The 23,109-nt window shown below is 41.8% G+C and overlaps 2 protein-coding genes across 26 annotated transcripts in view; both read left to right on the forward strand.

Moving 5' to 3' along the window:
* cadm4 (cell adhesion molecule 4) overlaps nucleotides 1-6,528 on the forward strand; it is a 144,438-nt gene extending 137,910 nt beyond the window's left edge. For 3 of the 7 annotated variants that reach the window (XM_071468598.1, XM_071468604.1, XM_071468597.1), the window contains exons 7-9: nucleotides 484-597; nucleotides 3,155-3,283; nucleotides 4,492-6,528. In XM_071468598.1, the coding sequence (XP_071324699.1) occupies nucleotides 484-597; nucleotides 3,155-3,283; nucleotides 4,492-4,601 (353 nt within the window). In that variant the 3' untranslated portion in view covers nucleotides 4,602-6,528. Of the gene's footprint in view, nucleotides 1-483; nucleotides 598-3,154; nucleotides 3,284-4,255; nucleotides 4,335-4,491 lie in introns of all 7 variants that reach the window. The other 4 variants (XM_071468601.1, XM_071468600.1, XM_071468599.1 and 1 more) reach the window with 3 other exon arrangements.
* rps19 (ribosomal protein S19) overlaps nucleotides 1-19,102 on the forward strand; it is a 249,818-nt gene extending 230,716 nt beyond the window's left edge. For 16 of the 19 annotated variants that reach the window (XM_071468614.1, XM_071468624.1, XM_071468613.1 and 13 more), the window contains exons 2-6: nucleotides 14,764-14,836; nucleotides 15,046-15,146; nucleotides 16,213-16,396; nucleotides 17,076-17,130; nucleotides 19,047-19,102. In XM_071468614.1, coding sequence (XP_071324715.1) covers nucleotides 14,766-14,836; nucleotides 15,046-15,146; nucleotides 16,213-16,396; nucleotides 17,076-17,130; nucleotides 19,047-19,076 — 441 coding nt within the window. In that variant the 5' untranslated portion in view covers nucleotides 14,764-14,765 and the 3' untranslated portion in view covers nucleotides 19,077-19,102. Of the gene's footprint in view, nucleotides 1-13,911; nucleotides 13,986-14,763; nucleotides 14,837-15,045; nucleotides 15,147-16,212; nucleotides 16,397-17,075; nucleotides 17,131-19,046 lie in introns of those variants that run through there. The other 3 variants (XM_071468623.1, XM_071468607.1, XM_071468606.1) reach the window with 2 other exon arrangements.
* Nucleotides 19,103-23,109: the final 4,007 nt, after the last annotated feature.

Consider the following 23,109-nt stretch of genomic DNA (forward strand, 5'->3'; position numbering starts at 1 on the left):
TAGTCCATAAAACATTTGATTCAGCTCAAAAACAATATGAAATACCACTAAAAAAAAACATATAAAGTGATTGAAAAAAAAAGAATAAAATGAGGTTTAAAAAAATGAAAAAATAACCATTAATGATCATATAGTCAAATAGTATGTAGCAAGACATGTCCTATTTACAGAGGGACTGGTGTTCTTTTCCATTTGATATTTCTTTTAACTCTTTTGTTAAATGCAAAATATTTGATGGCAAACCATTTTCATTCCTCTGTACATAACAGAACGTTGACTCGCATTAGATCATCAAGCAGGATGCTGAGCCACAGCAGCCATGAAACTCAATTAATATTCAACCACAATAAAGTGTGTGTCATGTTTTATGTGCAGCACTAACCTTGCTACAAAACCCTGCAACACCTGTGTTGAAATGTCACTGCATGTTGTAGATAATAGCGTTTGTGTATGTGTGTTATCCCATTCCCTGTCTGTCTGTAGATAATGTGTCAGTCACTACCACGGTCCCTCCCACTCCTACTTCCACCCAACCAATCACCTCCCATTCCACCACCCCAACCCTCCTAACACCCAGCTTGGCCTTGGACCCGGAAGGTAACACACACACCTATTTTATTCTCCCTCTGCTACCCTCCATCTCTCTCCTTGTCCTTCCCTGCTCTCCTTTGGTGTCTTCCACTCCCCACATTCATTTGATGGCTCTCAGGTGGCCCACACACACACACATATACACACGCATACACACACACACACACCATTTTTCTGCTGCAACCTTCTTTTGCCCTGCATCTACATGAGCGCGTGTGTCTGCAGATGCTTGGGTATGCATCGTGCGCAACCACCCACTCTCCCTCTTTCTTATCACTGGCTGTTTGATGCACCCCACACACAATGCCCAGTCAGCATTTGTGTGTGTGTGTGTGTGTTTGTATGGACTGGGGGGGTGGTCTCTTGGTGCTTGGTGGGTACTGTTTATGAATCTGCGTTAAGAGTTTAAGGAATTGGCAGCACACCTAGCCTTTAACTGACTGACACCGGCCTCTGGAGGGCTGAGAAGATGCTACACAAACATATTTATGTGCACACATCCACACTCACAAACACACACATACAGCATATGGACAGAGCGAATGAGTGAGAGAAAGACAGAGAGAAATAAGGAAAGAAAGAAATGGTTGAAAGAGTGGAGAAAGAAAAGGTTGCTTGGCACTAGTGCTACCCTCAATGGGTGTGTAAGTGTGCGTGTGTGTGTAAAACTACACACTCTCTTTCACTAGTTTCCCTCTGTCTTTATCCATAGTATCCATTTATCTCATACATATGCTGATACAAACACACAGTCACTGGCATCGCTTCTTTCTTTCCACACCTTTGGCTGCTCTGTCTCCTCTCTGCTTCTTAAAAGCGGAGATGAAGCGAAGGGAGCGGGGGCATCCTTCTTGTTCTTCCGCTGCTGCCACTGACTGTGACAGGCAGAGGTTGTTCACCTGCTGGGCATGCGTGGAAATGTCATAAAGAGTCATAAGAAAAAGCTGTGGCTTCTTGAATGATTTGGTGAACGTTTAGTCGATGTTGATGTGCAGTCTTGTGGTGGGGGGGGGGGCTCCTTTCTACAAGGGCGGGCTCCTTGTAGAAAGAACACACTTTTTAATACTGTCAGTCATTTCCTGTGGAGCTGTGTGCTGCCGTGGATTAAGCACAGGGGGCACTTGAGGTAAAGGTGGTGTTCTTGAGTGCTTGCCTTTTCATCCCCTGTGAAATATCGCTCAGGCCAACTTGCTTGATCTGCACAGATGTGTCCTTTATCACACTCACACAGACACACACACACCAGTACTTGATCATGCACATTAGTAGGAATGTGGTGCAGTTCGCCACGGTGCTCAATGAGACACTTGTCCAGGAAATACACGCATAAGAGCACTCCGTCTTTTCTACAGTTGCCAACGCCTTCTCCTCTTCCTCTCCCTCCCCTCCTCCTTCGCTCTCTTTTTCTCTCCCAATCTCCATTAGCATTGTATTAATGATTCATGTTTTAATTCTGCTTTGTCAAGGTCCAAGAGCTGCATCAATAACTCTGTGTCCTTGCTTCTCATTGGCTTTACCAGCTCTTATGCTACAAGCCCACAAGCACCATCCAAAAAAAGTATCTGTTGTCAGCAACAGATACTGTCTCTTTATATATTTTAGGGCTTCAGTTAACAGTCAAGCTGCTGATGTATTTTTTTGATTTGATATTGATTAATTGTTTAGTTCACAAAATGTCAGAAAATACGAACAAATGAACATCAAAATTTACCTCAGCTCGTAGGTGATGTCGTTTTTTTTCTCAAGTCATATAACACAAAGCAAAAAAGGAGTAAATCCTCATATTTCAGAAGCAGGAACCAGTAAATATTTTGCATTTTTTGCTTGATAAATGACTGAAACAGTTAATCAATTGTTCAAATTGCTGTCATTTCATTCTTCTGTCAGTTGACAAATTGCTTAATCGACTAAATCATTTCCACAATAACCCACATTTTTTTTAACTGCTTGTCTGTGTTTGCTGGAGTATTTGTCCTTTACTTTAAAGCAGTGTGTGTGTGAAGTCAGTAAAAGGTGAGCTTGACATAAATAACTCTCTGCGATGTTATACTACAAAATGTCACAGAATTTAACTTGTCTTCTTTATCTTTTTATCTCTCTTCACTCATCTTGTGGTGAAGTGTTTGATTTCATTTCCCAGGGCTGGGGTGTAAACACACTCTTCATTCAAAATGCATTGTGCTCTTGACAGGTGCTTGGCTTGTAGTGCGTTTTTAGAGGCTGACATACTTATTTCTTTATTCACTCTCCTCATTTCTCCACCTTCTTCTCACCCAGTATGACTGCCTGACTTTCTGTGCAGCGGTGGGGGTGAGGAAAGGTGATAATGCAAGTTGGGTGGAAGATATTGACTCCACTTCTCTCCTGTCTTGCTCCCTGAACTCTCTCCCACGCTGGAGTTTTAATGTGCTTTTTTTCTCTCACTTTTATCTCTTTCATTTTTGATGCATCTCTCTGTTTATCTCAATTTCTTTGCCCTGCGCTTCTCTCTCCTTATATCTCCATATTTTCCTTTTATGCACTCCACCCATACACATAAACTGTCTCTGTTGTTGTTTCTCAGATCCCGGCGCAGTGGTAGAGACTCACAGTGCAGTACCATATGCAGTGATAGGTGGCGTTCTGGCACTGCTGGTTTTCACCGTCATCTGCGTCCTCATTGTCACCATCTGGTGCTCCGTCCGACAGAAAGGTAACACACACTCGCAAACACACACGTATTGAGTAACACAAAAGTTTCCTTCACAAGCAGGGAACATGTCTTGGCACTCAGAGTATTTTATTACATTTTTCATAGGCGCGTTGTCTCATTTCTGCACTTTTTTTTATAACGTGCATGTAAAAAAAGTCACTGGAGGACAGTTACACCCAGGTTCTTTGAAAATAATATTTTAAACCGAGGTGTAAAATTGTCAGCACATTGCAGACAGGATGGGATGCTCCTCTCCAGTCGGGCACCATCCGTGATGGACGACCTTGGCCAGGATAGCGGAAGAGATAGGGTGGGGTGGGAAATAGGTGTGGCCCCATGTTTTATGACTCCATGTTAGTGTATCAAGGCTCATCTATTAAAAGCAGCCTCCCTGCATACCCTATCTTTTTAAGTGCCCTCATTTTGGCAGCCTTTGACTGTGCGCCAGAGCTGCCAAGAAATGATCCGGGAACAGTGTAGCAGGCTGCAAACGGCCATTACTTACCCTATGGCTAGACAAGCTGTCAGTCAACATTCTGTATGGCTTGACCGCCAATCAGCACAGAGACAGGGACATTACAACCAATCAGTGTTGAGACAGGGCCATTAGGGCTTTGTCTTCGGCCTGCCGTGACTGTCAGCATGCCAGTCAGCCTCTGCAGTAAGGAGAATGAGAGTGTCACTCACCCCTGGAGTGAAGGGACACTCCAGCAGGAAGATGACTTGAGCGGTGCTCGCTCTCTGCAACCTGTGACACACTGACTCATTAATCACACAGACCTAAGGGGTGTTAAAATGTGTTTGATAGGTTTCTGAGTGACGCAAATGTGCCATTGTTCACTTGACCTAACCTTCCCTCCACCCTTTTCTGCCAATCTCTCCTCCCTCCCTGTCTTTTATTCTTTATCATCTTCTCCTCTTCTGACTCTTCTCTTCACACTTCCATCGCCTGTCTTTAATTTCCACCGGTAGGCTCATATCGTACCCGAGAGCCTATTCTTGCTTGGTATTGACCTAACAATCAGTTAACTAATGAATTAATCAGTCACAGGTATGGTACTCAATAATATTAGCGCTGATTGGTTTTATAAATCTGCATGGCACTGCAGTTATCATGACGCTTTGCCGCCTAACCTTCCCCCTCCAATGTCCCTCTCGCTCTCTCTCTCTCTCTCTCTCTCTCTCTCTCTGTCTTTCTGTTCATTCAGGTTCCTATCTTACCCATGAGGCCAGTGGGTTGGATGAACATGGTGAGGTGCAGGAGGCCTTCCTCAATGGGAACGACGCCAGCCAGGGCAAGAAGGAGTACCTACTGTAGCCCTTTTCCTTCCCTATCCCCTTCTCTTCTGACCTCAACCCCTATCCCTTCCTCTCCCTGTCTCCCCCCTTATATACAGTATATACACACATGCACACACACACACACAAACAGACACACAGACATACACTTCTATACAATGCGCCATAACAGGCAGCCTTCTGAAAACGACTGTATACAGATACTGCACACAGCCAGTCCATCCCACACCATTCCACCCCATATCTTCTACACATACACACACACACACAAACCTAGAGACAGATTGAGAAAAAGAGAGCCCTATAAACCCACCAGCCATTAATGACTGTGCCATATACTGTAAGTCGGAGAAACGAGCCAGAGAGGGGGGTGGGGTGGGGGTGGGTGGGCGAGAGGGTGAGGTGCATCTAGAAAATAACAAAATTACGCCATAATTATTTTTGATCGAGAAGAAAGCGGGGAGCACAAAGAAAAGCAGCATCCTGCCCGTGCAGCCGCCGGAGTGGAGGGGGAATTAGGAGCAGATGACTGCTGTAATTCCTCGCCTGAAGAAAACCATCCATTTCACATAGCTCAATCTTCTAACTGGCAGAGACAGTGGGAGCAGTGTGTGAGGAGGGAGGGGCAGCTGAGGAGGAGGATGAGGTGGGGGGGGTGGGGGTTGACCCAGAGCTATTGAGCACCCGATGCTAGCAAAATTGAAATTTTTTTAAAAATTGCCAAAGCATCTTGCCTACAGAGCACATCTCATATAAAATTCCCTAACAACACTGAAGTGTGTAAGCCCAGAGTCCCAGGAAGTATCCATACTTTATGAACAAGTTAACTGTCCTGTTTTGCTATCCCCAGTGGGTGGCATGATAATAATTTGTACAAAAAAAAAAAAAAAAGAAAATCAGCTTTTAGTGATTTTTTCCCCTCTTGTGCTAGCAGTTAGGGAAAGGGGGTTCTCCTCTCTTTTAATTTACTCTCCCTCCGCTCACCTGTTACCGTCCTCTCCCCTCTCCCTTATATCTCTCTTTCTCTCTGTCTGCCCCCACCCCCCTCCCCACCAATCGCTCCTCCTTTGTTGGCTCCTAATAATGAAAGGATTAGTGTTGGGCTGAGTTCCCGACAAAGAAGAAAGGAATATGACTTGCTAAGGCATTAAAGAAAAGCTTAATTATTTTAGAATGTCATTAAGAGGATAAAAAGGTTTAAAAGTCCTATTAAGAAGGGCAAGGGGAGCGATAGCAAAAGGAATGAATGGGAATATAAAATGGATGGAATTTTTTTTCCCTGAATGCTACCACACATATGCAGAAACATGTACACATTCATACGTACAGTAAACATGATGACAGAACAAATATACATATCTCTGAATTCCTTATTTGTATAAAAAAGAGCAGCAACATAAATTAAATGAAACTTTTAAGAAATAAGAAAACAGTTTACTATTGAAACGCATTATGAAGCAACTATACTAACACAGAATATTAGCCTTGTAGAGGTGCAAAGCCGAACAAACAACTGTCCAGTGATCTTTAAAGAAAATAAAGAAAAGAATAAAAAAAAAAAATCATTTGTCTTTATGAGAAACCAGAGGTCTTATTGATTTTTTATTAATTATTATTATTATTTGAACAATTATGATTGTTGTTACTGTTATTATTATTGCCGTTGTTATATTATAATTGTAAATGTTAATGAAATGTACACTTTCCATGGTTTGTTTTTGGTTCTACTGTAGAGAAATTGCTGTCTTTTTTCACTCTCTTCCTCTTACCTTTCCTCGCTTTCCCAGTCTTTCTCTCTCTTCGTCTCTTGTGCCTAGTCGTCTCTTCTCCTGTCTTTCACTCTTGTTTATTTTAGAGTCCATGTGTCATTGTTGGTATATAGCTAACTATTTCTTTATAGGAGAAAGATACAAAGCACGACAAAATAAAAAAGAATACAAAAATAACCCTGGGGATCAGACTGGTTTTTGGATGTATTTACTGTGTAATTAGCAGGTGCTGTTTTTGAAATCCTGCGAAAAAGAGAACAGGAGACTGAGCATATGATTAGATCAATGGGGAATAGTGGAGTTATAGGTGGGAAAATAAAGATGAAGGCGGCGGAGCACTGGCAGCTCATTCAGAATAAATAGAATAAACAAAACAGAAGGTTCAGTGGTGCCGCTAATGAATCATAAGAACAGATAGCAGGGAAGAAAGGGTGACAGGAGGGTTGAGTCAGATGCACACAGAAAAATATGACTCTGCCATTAACTTCCACGCAATCAATACCCGATTCTGTCGAGAAGCACTCAACATGTCCATCTGTGCACAGGGCTAGATGTGAAAGCCGCCGGAGGTCGCGGGGTGATAGATCGATGTGTTTCTTTTCCATCGATGGCAAGGCTCTGCGGTCGCCTGTCATAAAGACAGATTGTCAAACGGCAATCAAAGTAATGGACTTGCCAGGCGCCACGAGCTGGAGTTGACACTCTGGCCAACAAACAGTTCGCGCACGCACATCTACACAAGTCAACAACACCAGACATATCTTCAGTTTATGATGACGCAAGGGTAGCACAGGTAGTTCCTGATATCAGACCCACGGTGGTCGATGGGTAATAAAAGTGAGAATATTGTCGCTTTATGTGTCCTCACAACAGGAGTGTGTGTCCTTCTGTTTCAGCGCTTGCTTTCCTGTGAGATTCACAGCTCAGTCTGGTTGTGTTTGTTGGTTGTTTGATACAGATATTTCTACTTCTGCTCAAAAAAAAAAAAGAAGCAAACTTTAGTTTATAGTTTTGTGTGTTTTCCATAGAGAAAGATTTTAATCACATTCAAATTCACAGGGTTGAATGTTGGATAGTTAGTTATGCTTACAGTGGTGCATTCTGGGAAACTGGCCATTCTCTGACCATCACAGTAATACAGTTTAGCTGCTAGACCTGATGACAAACAGACCACCACCGTGATCACAGAGGGTGATTATCATATCAATAGACATAAGCAAAAATGAGACTGGGACAAGTCAGACAACTTCCAGTTGTGTTGCTCCATGAGTTTATGACATGCAGTGAATGTACCATAATCTGGCCAATAATGGCAGCAAGAAGTCTATGAATACCTCACACAGTTCTTGCTGATGCTGGTTTCACCGATTAATGTCCTGGAAAGGGTCCACATCAGAAAATTCCCCATTTATGACCCATTTATGACCGTCATATTTTATTTCTACGAGTCACGGTAAATATCACATTCCATCCAAAAACTATCTCTATTCCTGGTGGATTAGACACAGTTTTATCCATCTTTAACGTCAACCCAAGTGACCCTAGGATGGTGTTCACCGGTCTTGGCAAAGCATGGAGGTGTGCACAGAGTGCCAGCATAGCAGGAGGCATTGATTGAGATGGCTGAGTGTGTCGAGGCCTAGCATAATCAGGAAGCTTTCAGGCAGACAGAACAATTGAATGGGCAGCCGCACCGGGGAAGCGGGAGAAATCTTTCTTTTCTCCCTTTACCAGATTTCTGTATCAATAATGTGTTCCACTCAGAGATTTTTTTGGACTGATGGAAGACACACTGTACTCACATGCTGTGCATTTTTTGAGTACATAAAGAGGGGATGGAGAGCAGGGAAAGACATGATGAGTGAGAAAATAAATGAAAAACTGAGCCGAGAAAGCTGGAAAATGATCAGCCACCAAAAAGAGCAAGCAAGAAATCTAAACTCAGAAGAGGGAGAAGAACAGAGGGAGGAGAGAGAAACATGTTGACTGTCATGGCCATGTTCCATGCAGAAAGAGATGGATTTCTCCTTTTTTCTCCATCAGTGATTTCTTACACCACCACGGTTCAAGATGAACAATCCAATTAGTGTGAGCAAGGCCCTTTTATTACAAGAGAGCAACACATTGTATTTACAAGTTTAATCAAAACAGCCATGAAGATTGTGCAATAACCAGGTTAATTATGTTTTCCCTACAATGCTGCGTCCTCTCTGGACCACTATGTTATTACTGAATGTTTAATTAAACGCTGTCACTCATATATCTACATTACCGGTGGTTGGCTTAGCAGAGACTTAAAACAGGCTTAGGATAAGACCCATAGGAAGAGCAGTCAAAGAAAACAGACATCTGTGATCAGGATAGTTGTCATCATCTAGAGACTTAATTTTCTCACTGACATTTGGTGTGGGACCTGATAATTAACTGGCCTTTTCATTTGTGAGTAATTCATAACGTCTGTGCATGAGGTTGCTGATTAGTTAAAAAGCCAACAACAAACAGGAATGTGCTATATTTATTCTATTTCAGTCCACAAGCCATTTGTTTCAGACACTAGCTATTTCTTATGCAGCCGAGACATCGAGGGAACATTGTTCTAGGAAGATTATAGAGCTCGATGAAAATGTTTACAACTGCTTACATCTTTAGAATTTAGACCTCTGGGCACACTTTGGCTTTAAGGGAGTGTTTGGCTGAAGACCAGGGAGCTGCCTGCACTGCTTCACACAGGGCCATATGGACAGATTTTCCTCTGGACAGAGCTACTGCAGGTGGAAGGCTGGGACAAGAAAGAGGAAATGTTGCCCGTTCCTCCCCCACTTGTTTCCGAGGAGGAGTGAAGAGGATCTGGGGCACAAGGCTGTACAGCTGGAAGAGGAACAGGGCAACTGCATGAGCCCAGGAAGGAAGATTGGTGCTGGGGGTGAAAAGCATGAGAGCATGGATAATGTGGAGAGGCAGGCACAGCAGAACTAAAAGGGAGAGAGACAGAGCCAGGGAACGGACCCGGCAGGAGTCATGTTTTGGAGGGTCTGCATGACTAAATGGAGTCTTCCTGGGCTTCATGCATAGCAGGTCAAGGTAAATGGCCAGCAGGCAAAGCAAGGGTAGCATGAACACTGTCATCCCATAAACATAGACCAGGAAATGGGGACTGAGAACAGTGTCAGGGGCGCACACTCCCCAGTGGCTGCTGTGAATCTCGGCGTAGGTGAAGTTGTGCATATCCTCCATATAAAACTTGGACAGGAAGCCTCCATATGGAAGGTACTTCCCAATGACCTTGCGGTCATGGTGGTACTTTGGGGGTGGGGAAGGGGTAAAGTGGGGCAAAGAGGTCGTCCAGTTGCCACCCAGCCCGAGGCCAGCCGTGCCCGGACCACTTCCACTACCACTTCTCCAGATGTCAAGCACGTCCGAGCCGATGAACTGCGCGAAGGAAGACAGAACAGAGCCCACCCAGCACAGCAGAACCACACACAGAGCTCGCTGACGGGTCACCACTGAAGAGTACCTGGCACCCAAAGACATGAGGATGTGGAAATATTTGAGTTTATACTGCAACTTCTTCCCAGGGCTTTAGATTACAGAAAGAAATAACACGAGTATCTGCACTGTTCCTACAGCCCTAAGCTACCTTGACACTTACTCACTAACAACAAAAATATATAATGATTCACCTTTTAAAAAAGATCTGCTCTAACAGTTGTAATATATACTAGATGTGAGTGAGCTCCATAGGTGACTGTAGATACATGTTTTTGAAAACAGATCTGAGTAAAGTGCAGAAAAATCCCATTTTACTTGCACCAGCTGGCTACCTGGTTGACACAAAGCAACTGAAGACCATTTAAGAAAAGACAGAATACCTGACTCTCTCCCACTGAAAGACTGGATTTATAGGTCATTGTCAATCAAACATCTAAGAGCCTCAGAGCCTCTTGATCTTTATTCACCCGTATCTCAGATGGAAAGCAGCCTGTTTTGATGTACAGTACTCCATACAATGGCACATTTTGACATGTTTACTGCTTTTTTTTTTCTTTTACCCTATATTGATTTTCTTCCATTATTTCTGATCGTTCACTTGAGAGTGTTGGTTGACTCTTACCACCCACATATTTACCTTCTCCCACACACAGATGCAAGAAAGTATAAAAGCACTGTATGTAATTTCCATAGACATTGCGTGATGCTTTACTATATTTCTGACAAAATATCTTATATACCCATCAGACTGAATTCTATTTGTACCATGTTAATGTTTGACAGATGGCTTCCACTTAAACTCACTCACTGAGGATTTTTATACTTATTCTTCAATGGCGTAAACAGATTTTATAGACTCACCTCTCTGCCAAGTGATGCTGCAGGTGGGTGTCCAGGGTAAGCAGCATTAACAGGAACATGGTAAACTGCCTCACCAGTATAGGGCAACACACCAAGGTTATGCAGGTGTACAGACACTGGGAGGTTCGCAGGTTGAGTAACACAGTTAAAGGGACTTCAATTGCACCCCCTATAGCCCCCACCCAGCCCAAGCACAGTCGAAGACAGCATGAGACGCTCCCTGGTTGGGGTCCAGCTCCCTGGGGTCCCTCCCGGATGTCAGCCACGGTACCGCTGCCACTGACCGCCATGCACAACCTCACACTCACCACTATTACAGCCACAGATAGAATGCACTGGCACAGGGAGTATAGCCACATGACTTCCATGTCTAGGGGAGATCAAATAAAGAGAAGCACAGACTGTTAAAAGCAAATAACATATCTGAATACAGTTTAAAAAGCCATTACTGATAATGATGTGAAAAAGCAAAAATTAAAGAAAAATGTATTGATGCTTATGCAAATACAGTCTCATTCACGCCCACTCTAGCTGCCACCCCTGCCCTACTGTATGTTCCCACATGGCTCTTTCAGTAAAGACTGCCCCTGCAGCACTCACTGGCATTGTCAAGGGAATGGTCAAACATAGGGAAAGGCAAAGAATAGAAGGAATACAAATGAGAACAGAGTGACAAAGGGTGGAGGAAATTTTGAGGTTAAGCATAAGGGTGTTGGGCAGAATACCAAAACAGTCAGCAAGAGAGGGAGAAAGTACAGATGTGGAGGGCTAGAGAATGTGATGCAAGTTCATGCTAGGGGCTAGAGAGATGGGCACGGAGAGAGTAGATATTTTGATAGGTATTGGAGAGCTGTAAACGTGCCTGGAGAGCGAAAAGGTCAGGCCAGACCAGACTTGACAGAACTTTGCCACCGAGGATGTGAGCACCATGCAAACAGAGAGCAACAAGCACCAAGCCGGGTGGCAACATACTGTTCACACTCTCTTCACTCTCCCCTTTTTCTGGTCCCTGTTTTGCCTCCCCCCTCCCTCTAGCCCACCGTGCATCATTTGCACAGTCATACTCTCTGAAATACAAATAGACCTAGACATTTATGCATAAATATATGAACACTGACACTCAGTCACACTAGTGCGCACTTCCCCAATGAGTAATTTTCAGTACATCCATTCAAAAATGATTGGCAGCTAATTTTAGTGCATTTTCAAACAATAGTCTTGCATAAAGCTGAATGGATGAATATTGAAATAGTGGATTTGCCGCAGCAATATGCCACCTGTCCATTCCACGTAATTAGTTTGACCTTTTCAGAACATTTGGTGTTAGTCGTCACTTTTCCATAATAATCCTGACTGGCTGAAATAACCTCTTTATACCGCTTCATAATCACTTTACACAGTTGTCTCCTGTCTCACCACTTGAAGAGCCTCAGCAAAATTGATTTACTGAGGTAATTAATGGAGTTTAATCCACCTTGTATGAGTTTTCAATTCAAATTAGTGGCTGGTCATTCCCAGTGTAATTAATTGCCTTAATTAATCAATTAAGCTCTTTGAAGCAACATTCAAGCTACAGGGCCAAACCTTTCAGGATGGTCTCTGCCATTTAGAGAAAAGCCAGTGAGTGTCCCTATGTTCATATAATGTCAAAGAAGTAAATTAGGATAAAAAGGTACAGTTACCTGTTGTGAAGCCCTGCGATGACACAGATAGTTTATACAAAGCTCTATAATCTGTCCTCTGTATAACTTGGCTGCCTTTTTATTTCCCTCCAGGATCGCTATCTCTCACTCTCACCTCTCACTCTAAACTGCCTGCCCCCACTGACAGAGTAAACCTGATTCATAAACCTCTGCTTATCCACCTGCCTGCTATCTTTCTCTCTCCTGTCTCTGCAAACATATCAATTGTGTCAATGTTGGAGCATGGCTGCCCTTTCCATCGGAGATGTGCAAAGGGCAACACCACCTCTGCCAGGCAGTGAAATATGTTAATAAGGCACACATACACACACACACACACACACACACACACATGCATGCACATATATGAGTATGGGCACACAGACATAGACACACACAAACAAGGTTTATTATTTATTTCTATAGTAAAAACCCTTCTCACTCACGTGTTCTTCGATTCTTCCAATCATCTCTTTATTTGACAAAAGACAAAGGAAAATAACAGGTAGCTCTTAACTCAGAAGGCAACATGCTTTTTTAAGGAGTTGGAGGTGATGAGGATGAATAGAGATATCGGGGGCATTTTACATAGTCTTATCCACAAGAGATTGCTCTATGAGACAAAATAAACACACATCATCATTGTATATTGAGCTATATTGCTAAGATGCCTACACAGAGAGAATGCATGCCCCCACCTTTATGCTTATATTTCACATTATCCATCCTATGGTCTTTGAAAGTTCATTCAATAATACTGTTATACTCTCAAATGGAGAAACGATATAGACTCACAACAAAGAGAGAAAGCCTGGAGCTGGCCTACTCCACTAAAAATTTGTTGAAAACAGAGTTTTGTGTGCTCTAAATGTTTACTTTAGTTTTTATATGCAAATGAGCTTCATTGAACTGTAGGGCTGACTGTTATGGCCTGGAAAATATGCATATAATTTCCAAAAAATCACCCAAGCATATCAGTGTGTCTACAAATCATTCTCTCACTGTCTGCCAAAAGGGCCAAGCTCCAAGCTCCAGCAGTGGCACACTGAGCCCCACGAAGGGGGCTCCATTTCACAAAAACATACCCACAATACAAATCAAGAAGAGAGATTAACAAAGTAACTTATTCTGCTGCAATTTCAAAATACAACCACAGTGTGTTTGTTATTTGTGGAAGTGGAGACCCTAGAGAAAGACAGGGTAAAACAGTACAAAAGTAGAATCACAATGAATCAACTTCATGATTCTTTCTATGTGCCATCAATTTATAGTGACATGGCTTGTAGTACCAGGCTGTATCTGAGTATTGTTTTCTTTTATATCTTTATTTTTGACGTGTGCATATTCACACATCCAGATTTGTTTGTTAAAGACGAGGACAGAATAAATGTATTTCGTTGTATGGGGGAAACCCGTACACCAAGGAGACTGCCCGCCAAACAACAGTCTCTGTGCTTTTGTCACAGTTATAATGTGACCGTGATCAGCCTCATCGGTGGAAAAAACAACGCCCCGATCTCGCGTAATGAAACGAGATTTGCCCGTTTTAACATGGGTTGGAAACCCCGTTCCACCCTCTTCCCTTCGCTGTCCACAAGCAAGGTAAAGCGCTATTTTTCCTTTCCTAGTTATTTGGCACTAAATAGCTTCAAACTTCAGCGTTTACACTCGAAACTTGGTCAGGTAGGATATAAGATATAGATTAATAAAGTGGTTAATCGCTGCGTGAGGTCGTAGGACGTGTTAATCAGTTTTTTAAATAATTCTTGAATGCTGCTCTCGAACTGTCGTTCTCTTAGTTATGGCTGCCCCCATGCTACCTCGTTGAGGCCTTCTAGCTAGTGGCTAGCTGTACCGATTTTGCCACATATGTACTGCTTAAATGCAAAATAGTAATGCTTATTTCCAAAAAAGATATTGTGTGTATGTCGTCGGAATCTAACTGAATTGTCTGTTTTTGAATGGTAAGGGTTCACTATGAAACGGGGCTTGTACTGAGACGGGTCTAGTAGCCTGTTAGCGCTTTACGACACTTTAGCTGCAAGGAAAGCTAATGCCGGCTGAAAGCATGCAGCCCAGAGCCCCTTCACGTGTTTGTTATAAATGTTTCCGTCGTTCCGTGGATTGTCAAATTTATATTTTGTTATTTGCAACAATATCACATCTCGAGTTAAGCTGAGCGGTCAGTCATTGGAATATATCATGGTGAAAGCAACAGATTTCGTTAGTCCACACTTACGCTCTGTGTAACGTTGGATGACATAGCTTGCCAGAAAGCGAGCAGCTCCCGCCTGGCTTATATTTAGAGTTGTGCTAACTTAGCCTATTTCATGTGTATATCAGTAGATATGTTAAAAGTAACGACAGTGTTTTCTTATACAGATGCCGGGTGTCACAGTGAAAGACGTCAACCAGCAGGAGTTTGTCCGTGCCCTGGCGGCGTTCCTGAAGAAGTGGGTATTTTTGTTTTCCCACAAAACTTGCTCTTGGTTTTACAATGAATTACCTTATTTATTAATTATATTTTTTTCGAGTTAGTGTTTAGTTGTATGCAGTGCTCTTAAATTGTGTAATATTGATGAACTTACTGGTACATGCAAACAAAATATTTATATGGGATCCATTTCTGGTTTACATGATGACACCTCTCTCCTGTACCTAGGTCAGGAAAGCTGAAGGTGCCTGACTGGGTGGACCTTGTCAAGTTGGGTAAGCACAAGGAGCTGGCCCCCAGTGATGAGAACTGGTTCTACATCAGGGCTGGTAAGTCTGAATATTCATGTTCATTCTGGTTTTCAACTAGTGATGTCTCTTCAATACTAGAACGACATGGTGCTGTTTTTAAAATAGTTTTTTGCAACAAGTATTTATATTACATTAAAAGTGTAATACTGAATTCAGAGTAATTCAACCACATGCTCATGTTGGAAGTTGTTGCTGACTTCCTGAAGGACTAAATGCATTTTTCATCACTAATAGGGATGTTGTAGATTTCACATGGTATTGGAGGCTGTCATAAATGCAGCATGGGTTTAATTGGCTTCATAAATGTCAGCGGAAAGCCCTGCTCTGATTTGGTATTTGTTTGTACAGTAACAAATTTAATGTTTTAAGAATCTCAAGAATAACTGATTTGAAAAGAACAGACCTTAGTGTAATGGTTAATTCATACCCTTGTAATATCTAGTTACACAAGTTGTATTGGATTTGTTTAGTTAAGTTTTGAGGACTGCCACTGAGAAATACCTCATTAGCATGACTGCTGTTGGCGGAGTACTAGAGCCTGCATTTCTGCAGTATTTTTGCATTTCAACCCTCAAATGGGACTTGATAACCAAAGAAAGGGGAAGATAATTTTATCTGTGCATTTGCCTTAGACCCTTTATTTAATCCTACAGTTTAAACATCTAACTAAATGTGATAAAACTGTCAATGCTAAGTGAAAATATACAACTCATTCACTCTTAATCTCTGACCTAAGTGCTTTGTTCATTAAATATTGAACAGCACTAATTATTATCTTCATGTCTTAATAAGATCGCAAAACCTTGTAAACAGTGGTAATGCACTGAGAGACAGTCCTTCAACTAGGTATTTAATAGTCAATGATTTATTATAAACATAGCATTGAATTGTCCATTAAAGAAAAGTTACCAAATGTTTGTGTAGCTGTCATTTATAGTTCTTATAGGCATATTGGAATCAGCCAAAAAACATGGCAATTGGTGTATTTCAAATATCGAGTCATTTGTATTTTATCATGTTGAGAGTGAATCCCAAAATTATCGCATCACAACTGACGCTGCCACTTTCTCCCCTGCTCACCCAGCATCCACAGTCCGCCACCTATACCTCCGCGGAGGTGCTGGTGTTGGCTCCATGACAAAGATCTATGGAGCTCGCAAGAGGAACGGCGTGTGCCCTGCCCATTACAGTGTAGGATCCAAGAATGTGGCTCGTAAGGTGCTGCAGGCTCTCGAGCTGCTCAAGATGATTGAGAAGGATCCCAATGGGTAAGTGTCTTATTCGTGGTATCCATCAGGATTTGAAAGAATTGAAAGCTCAACATTTTAGTTATTGAGTTGTTACAACAGTTTGCATGACAATATATTGTCTTTGTGCAGTCAAAGCTGACTACACGCATACGTTGGCATATGCATGATGTGATGTTTTCTGTGTACTGTGGGCACTATGATGTCCATACACCCTTTACACACACACTATCAGTCGCACATAGTCCTCATTTTGTACCTGCATTTTTATCTATGCAGAACCTTGATGTGAAATATACTAATCAATATCATGCTGGATAATTGTGAAACCTTCATGCATAAGCTAGAATTCTGCTGTGTGAGCCTTCAATACAGATGTAATCACTCTGTAACGAGAAGACTAATTGATTGGCTTGGTTTTTATTCAGTTCAAGTCTGCAGGAAAATGAAATTCCATTTTGAATTGGCCTTTGTTTCATGGTCGATGAGTTTTTTTTTTTTTGCCCAACGTGTATGGACGGATAATTGATCAGTGGCCTTCCCTGAGTAATACTGTGGTCAATGTGCTGTAAAGAAGTTGTTATTGAAGACTTATGTATTTTGTGTATTAATTTTTTTTGTTAATGTTATCTAGATTGATGAATTATATTGTGTTCTGTCATTTTCCTGTTTTAATTTTTGCTGTTCTTTTTTTCCTCAGTGGTCGCAGACTAACCTCCCAGGGAACCAGAGACCTGGACAGAATTGCTGGCCAGGTGAGAAACTGATCCGTCTTCCCTAATTATTACATTGACATGCACATAAGTTACTTGATTATTTGAGTCCTTGGATTTAGTGAGTCAAAGCAAAACCATACATAGTTGAAGAACTACTCCAATGATCTGAGTTACTTTAATATTTGGGTTATTATGCATCTCCAGGATGCACTTCTTTTTCACTAATTTGATTAGTGGATCAGCTCATGTAGTGCACTTATGAAAGTACATAAAAGCATTACCTAAAAATTATTTGAGTCAATACAAAATGCATAATTATTTGCTCATATGTCTTTAACATTTTAACATGGTGTGGCGTAAACTGTGGTACTGAAGTAGCCCAGCCTGACAACTCATAGTTTAAAAACAATGGGAGGGCTACAGAAACGAGGTTTAATGTATTTTTTACTTGGTGAAAATTCTTTGAGTGTATGAGTGTTTCTCGTGGGATCTGAATGACAAAACTGTTGGTGATATTACATATGAATGCTATTTACTGCAACTTATAATGTTGGCTATACTGCAGGTCATACAGTGTGATTATGACCATTGTTAACATGTAAACATTAGTCGCACTGGTAACATATCTTAAATACAGCTTAGATCTGTGTAGTGGTGTAGACTCCTTTCATCTGGCTGCCATAAATAACACTGCTGGTTGAGCACTGAATCCTACCAGACCCCCTGCACTTCAACTTGTTTCTATTAACTCAGGAATGGGAAAAACACAAAGGGGATAGGACTTCTGAAAGCTTTCAATGGTAATAATTGTACTGAGGGGCTGTAGGAATTGTAACTGTTGTGTAAACCCCTGCTAGACTTTAATGCTCTAGTATCAGGCTCCCCAGCTGTTGAATGTCACCACAAGCATATGCTGGCCAGGCAAAGGTTGGTTTCAGTGACTGACTGCGTATGATACACTTTGCCATTTTATGTGACGTTCAGACGCTCTCTGGGTGGTGCCTTCAGCAAATGTGATCACAGAAATATCATCCCTTTGCTTTGATGCAACACTGTCTGCTGCGGGAGTACACAGCCCCAGTGTCACTTCAGCATGCAAGGCTTTTTAAAGCACTTGTCCTTGGGCTAAATTTCCTCTGCCAGCCGAGTGAGTTATGTCTTGGATGGCACACTACTGGAATTCCTTGTTCGCCTTTTACTAAAAAAACAAATCGCAGTTGGGCCTTGTCAAAAATCAGAGAAGCAGCAGCGTTGTGATAATCCAAGGGTAAAGGGGGTAAACACGAGGAGGGAATTTCATGCTTGGCAAGTTCGCCGTATGGCACCAGTTTTCTCCTTGTTTACCCATGCTAATGAGCAATATGCAGATGAGTAGACCTGGGCCCGGCCTGCTGCACAAAACTGGCAGGAAGCATGTTGGTGTGGCTTCGTTACCTCTTCATGAATCCCCCTTGTGTGTTGTAGTTTCTGATGGCTTTTTAAGAGATTGATGCTTTTCCCTTGCAATGGAGGTTCCTGCCATGTACTGTCAGTAGACAATTCAGGGTGTTTTTGGCAGCAACTGGAAGACAGTTTTTCTTCCAAATGTGTGTTCACTCTCAAGTCCCCATGAAATGCATTTTGATAGGATCTTACTCCCTTAAGTTGCACGTTTCCCACTGAAACAGCATGTTTTGGTGGGTTATGATGTGGTCAGAAATTTAAAAGTGAACAGGAAAGTAACAGAATCTTAAGCAGGTGAGAAGTTTAATTTGGTCGTGTTGAAATAATTGGCATAATTTAGGGCAGCTATAGCAGCATGATGAAACCATTATACCACCATTTTATCCCCAAGCAAGTAATTTGATTTCAGTTTGAAGACAAGTTTACAAAAGCGCTACAACACCTTGTCTGCCCAAGTCTTATCTTATAAATATGCTTCATGTTATTATTTTTTTTGTTTGTTTTTTCCACAGGTTGCAGCTGCAAACAAGAAATCTGTTTAATAAATCTTTTTTTGGAGAAAGTCAAATTCTGTGTGCTTCTTTCTTCTGAACATGAACATGTGAACAAGCAGGATTGTGCTGAGGACATTAATGCTCTGCTCAGTATAAGTACTCTATGCACCCTGTCTAACTGAAAGTGCTTGTTTTGGTTTTTGGGCTCATACTTCATTGACCTTGATCAGACAAATTAGTTGGTAACAAAAATAAATGGAAAAGAATGAATATGAACACTTGAAACTGAGTTTGCTAAAACTACTGCATTAAATAATCCCTGGTTGATTTCTGGCTTCAATGTCATTTAGTCTAAAGGATAGTGAATGAACCTTATATATAGTGTTTTCAAGTCCTCTATTCAGTAAAAGCTCACTGCAGGGTGTAGTTTGATCGTGCAGCTTGAAAACGCTTCCTTGGAGCTGTTCCATCAGTGAGCCAGAACAGCTTCTCATCACTGGCCAAATGATCTCTGCTGTCGCAATACCACTTATGCCTCTATATTAATCTTTTGTTCTTCCCACTGAGTTCATGTATCAGATGTAGTTTGTACTGATTGATCCATCATACCGTTACAACAAAGGAATATTGTTCAGTTAACAAAAGCAGATGATTACACGTCCATAAGCAACACAGTCGACATTTCAATAGCTGGTAAGGAATGATGTCATGATTTAGCAGGTTCGTTCAGGGCCACAGTGCCATCTAGAGACTTGTACACCAAACAACAGATTCTTAACAAGTTAGCAATGTTAATGGCATGGAGCAAAAGGTGCATTTTTGTCTTTCTTTACTGCCGAGATAACTGGGATATTTTGAAAACTGTTTATTAAGAGATTGACTCTGCAGTCATTTCATATTTGTGGAAGATTGGTTGCTGATTAAAAGTAGGCCTTTAATGCTACTGAAGTATGAGTAATTGGTCTTACTAACGCAGCTTAAACAGTGGATGTGAATGTTTAGCCGAATCTAAAAACAAGTCTTCTAAAATTCATGAATTTTGAATTTCTTTGGTTTTCAGTTTGAGTGAGTTTGTGTAACAATTTTGCATTCTTCTGTGGAGATAAACCAGCACATTCTGTTCTACATAGCTCAATCAATAACAGCACTTCTGCTTTAATTTGGTGGTGCTTCTAAAATCCTGCAGAGGGTGCCAAAGCCTATAGAATATCCATCATGGCTATACATGAAATTCAGGGTTATTATTTCAGTGGTGCCTTCAGAGTAGTATAAATGATTAATCTAATAGCACCAGCATATTTTGAAAGGAATAATTAAACAGTCAGTCTTGTTATAAATGGATGGAATACTCTTTTAAAAAAGTAATTTTAAAGTTATATTTAAGGTTCAGGTGAATAGTTTTTAAGGGATACTTGATTTTCTATGTCAGCAGTTTTTTTCTAATGTTTTATTTTTATGTTTCAATACTAAGATTACGTATATTACACAACACTCCTCAAATTTTGTTCATTGAAACGGCTTCAGGAGCTTTGCACAGAAATGTAATACACAGGCCCAATTGACTGTAAAATATCCAATCTATTTTAATTCTCACTTTCACTATGGGCCAGTGGAGCTTCATGTACCATTTTTTTCCCCCCATTTCTCAGCTAGCCTCGGAGCAATGAAACTACAAGCACAACCGAATGAGAATGGAGGGGAGGGGGGGGGTTCAGAACAGTGCAGCACAGTGCTCATGTATCTAAGTCCCCTTTGAGAAAATACAGATTGCTTTTATATTGTTAACTGAATTCATGTCCAGATTTGAAGATCAACAACCAGAAGGCATTGTTTGCTGACAGAGTTGAGCTGTTGTACGCAGCCTGCTGTGCTTTTTGTGTGTGCTTGCGAGCTTATACTTGGTCCTGTGTTTGCAAGATATCATGTGTCAGATCCCTGGACAGTGAGCCTGCTGTGTTTGCCAGTCTGCCACACACTGTATCTGTGTGTGTACAGTACACACAGCGCAGTGCACATCCGCCTGAGCACAAGGCTGTCTCGTCTACTTTATAATGTCAATCATCATAAACAATTATTCTACATGTCTCTCAGGAAATATTCATCTCTAGTCTTTTTATACACCCCCTCATTCTCTCTCACTCATCCCCTCCATCTCCCGGTCTCGCTGTCCTCCATCCACCCACTCTCCTTTTTTCATTTGGAGACCAGCTGTTCCTGAACACCTGAACCCATCGTCTCCCTTCCCTGGCCCATCCCTCTCTCCCTCCCCCTCTCCCCTTCATGATCCCCCCCTTTTTTTTTCTTCCACCCTGTAATTTGGGAGAGAGAGAGAAGGAGAAATATGTCCTTGAGTGGAAGAGAGAAATGTGCGGAATCCACCAGAGGAGGTCTGCCGTGTTTTTTCAGTCGCTGCCGTGCAATTGCATGTGTGTGCATGCTCACACACGTGTGCTTTGTGCATCTGTACTTGGGGATAATGTCTTTTTTTTTAAGGCAATTTCATCTCCAGTCAGTCAGCTTGTCTGTCATTGTGTTAAGCGTAATTATCAGTAGACGTCACTATAGCGATTTCTGCTGTGGAACAATTACCACTTTAACAAATGCACATCTAAGTGGTTTGTCGTGCCGTGCGTGTGTGTGTGGAGGTGGCTGCACCTACTCATTCTCCCATTTCTTTGGCAGCTCAGTTCGAATCACACTGAGAATGGATGCAGACCTGCCTCTCACCTCCTCAGGGCTGGAAACAGCAGATAACTAAGAAATGTCTCTGCTGCACAAGTCTCTCTAAAATAGAACCACTATCCTGAGGGCTGTTACACATACACACACATTGTCAATCCACAGCTTCTTGCCCTGTGGCATGTTTTCCTCCGAAAGACATGACATACCTGAGTAAGTTTCCCAGCGTTCCTCAACTCTGGCATATCAAGTCACTGTAAGTTTCTTGGGAAAGCAGATACAGATCCCATGGAATACACGGCTTTCTTAGCTGAGATGTAATGGCCCCTCCTGTTGCACAACACAATGCTTTTCTCATGAAGAACATTGCTTTCTTATCAAAATTCCTTGTCTCGTGTTCTTTTTTTTCCCCTTTAGTATTTTTAGATTTTCAAAACCTTCCTTCAGTTTGTGTCTGTGAGTATTTTTTTGTTATTTTATTATAGTAAGCTTTGGTATTTAGTTCTGTCCTTGTCCATATGGTGGCTTCAGAAAGTATTCAGGCTCTCTTTTTGCACACTTTATTGTGTTGTAGATTTAATTATAAATCAGTAAAATAGCCATTTTTACCCAATAATATACACATAGTAACCTATACTGACAGAGTGAAAACATGCTTTAAGAAAATGCAGAAAACTTATTAAAAGTCAAAAAACAAAATCTCTCACTAAAGTGTTCAGACCCATAATTCAGCACTTTGTAGAAGACCCTTTGTTTTCTTGGGAAAGTCTCTTCAAGCTTTGGACACCTGGATTTAGGCAGTTTTTCCAATTCGTTCTGGCAGATTCTCTCAAACCCCGTCAGATTGGCTGGGAGGCGTCTCTGAATTGCCATCTTCAGGTTTCTCCACAGATATTCTGTGGGATTTCAGTCTGGGATTTGGCTGTGCCACTCAAGGACAATCAGTGTCCCAAAGCCACTCTTGCGTTGTGTTGGCTGTATGCTTCTGGTGATTGTCATGCTGAAAGGTGAACTGTTGCATCAGCCTAAGGTCACATGCACTCCAGAGCAGGTTTTCTTCAAGCGTTATGTATTTGGCTGCAGTCATCCTTCCCTCAGTTCTGACCAGTCTCCCTGTCCCTGCCCATTGAAGGGGACCCACACAGCATGATGCTGTTATCACCATGTTTCTCAGTAGGGAAGGCGTTAGCCAGGTGATGAGCGGTGGCTGCTGTTAGCCAGAGAGTGTTTGGAGTTCCAAAGGGTCTTCTGCCATATGCCTCTTACTCAAAGTCCGTCTAGCCACTTCACAATAACAGCCTGATGGCGCTACTGAGATGTTTGTCCTTCTAGCAGGTTCTCCAGTCTCTGCAGAGGATATCTGAGGCTTTGTAAGAGTGACTCCAAGGTTCTTGGACCCATC

Source organism: Trachinotus anak, unplaced genomic scaffold (genome assembly GCF_046630095.1).
Source record: "Trachinotus anak isolate AG129_WGS33_773 ecotype Australia unplaced genomic scaffold, CSIRO_AGI_Tana_v1 ptg000032l, whole genome shotgun sequence".
NCBI classification, from domain to species: Eukaryota; Metazoa; Chordata; class Actinopteri; order Carangiformes; family Carangidae; genus Trachinotus; species Trachinotus anak.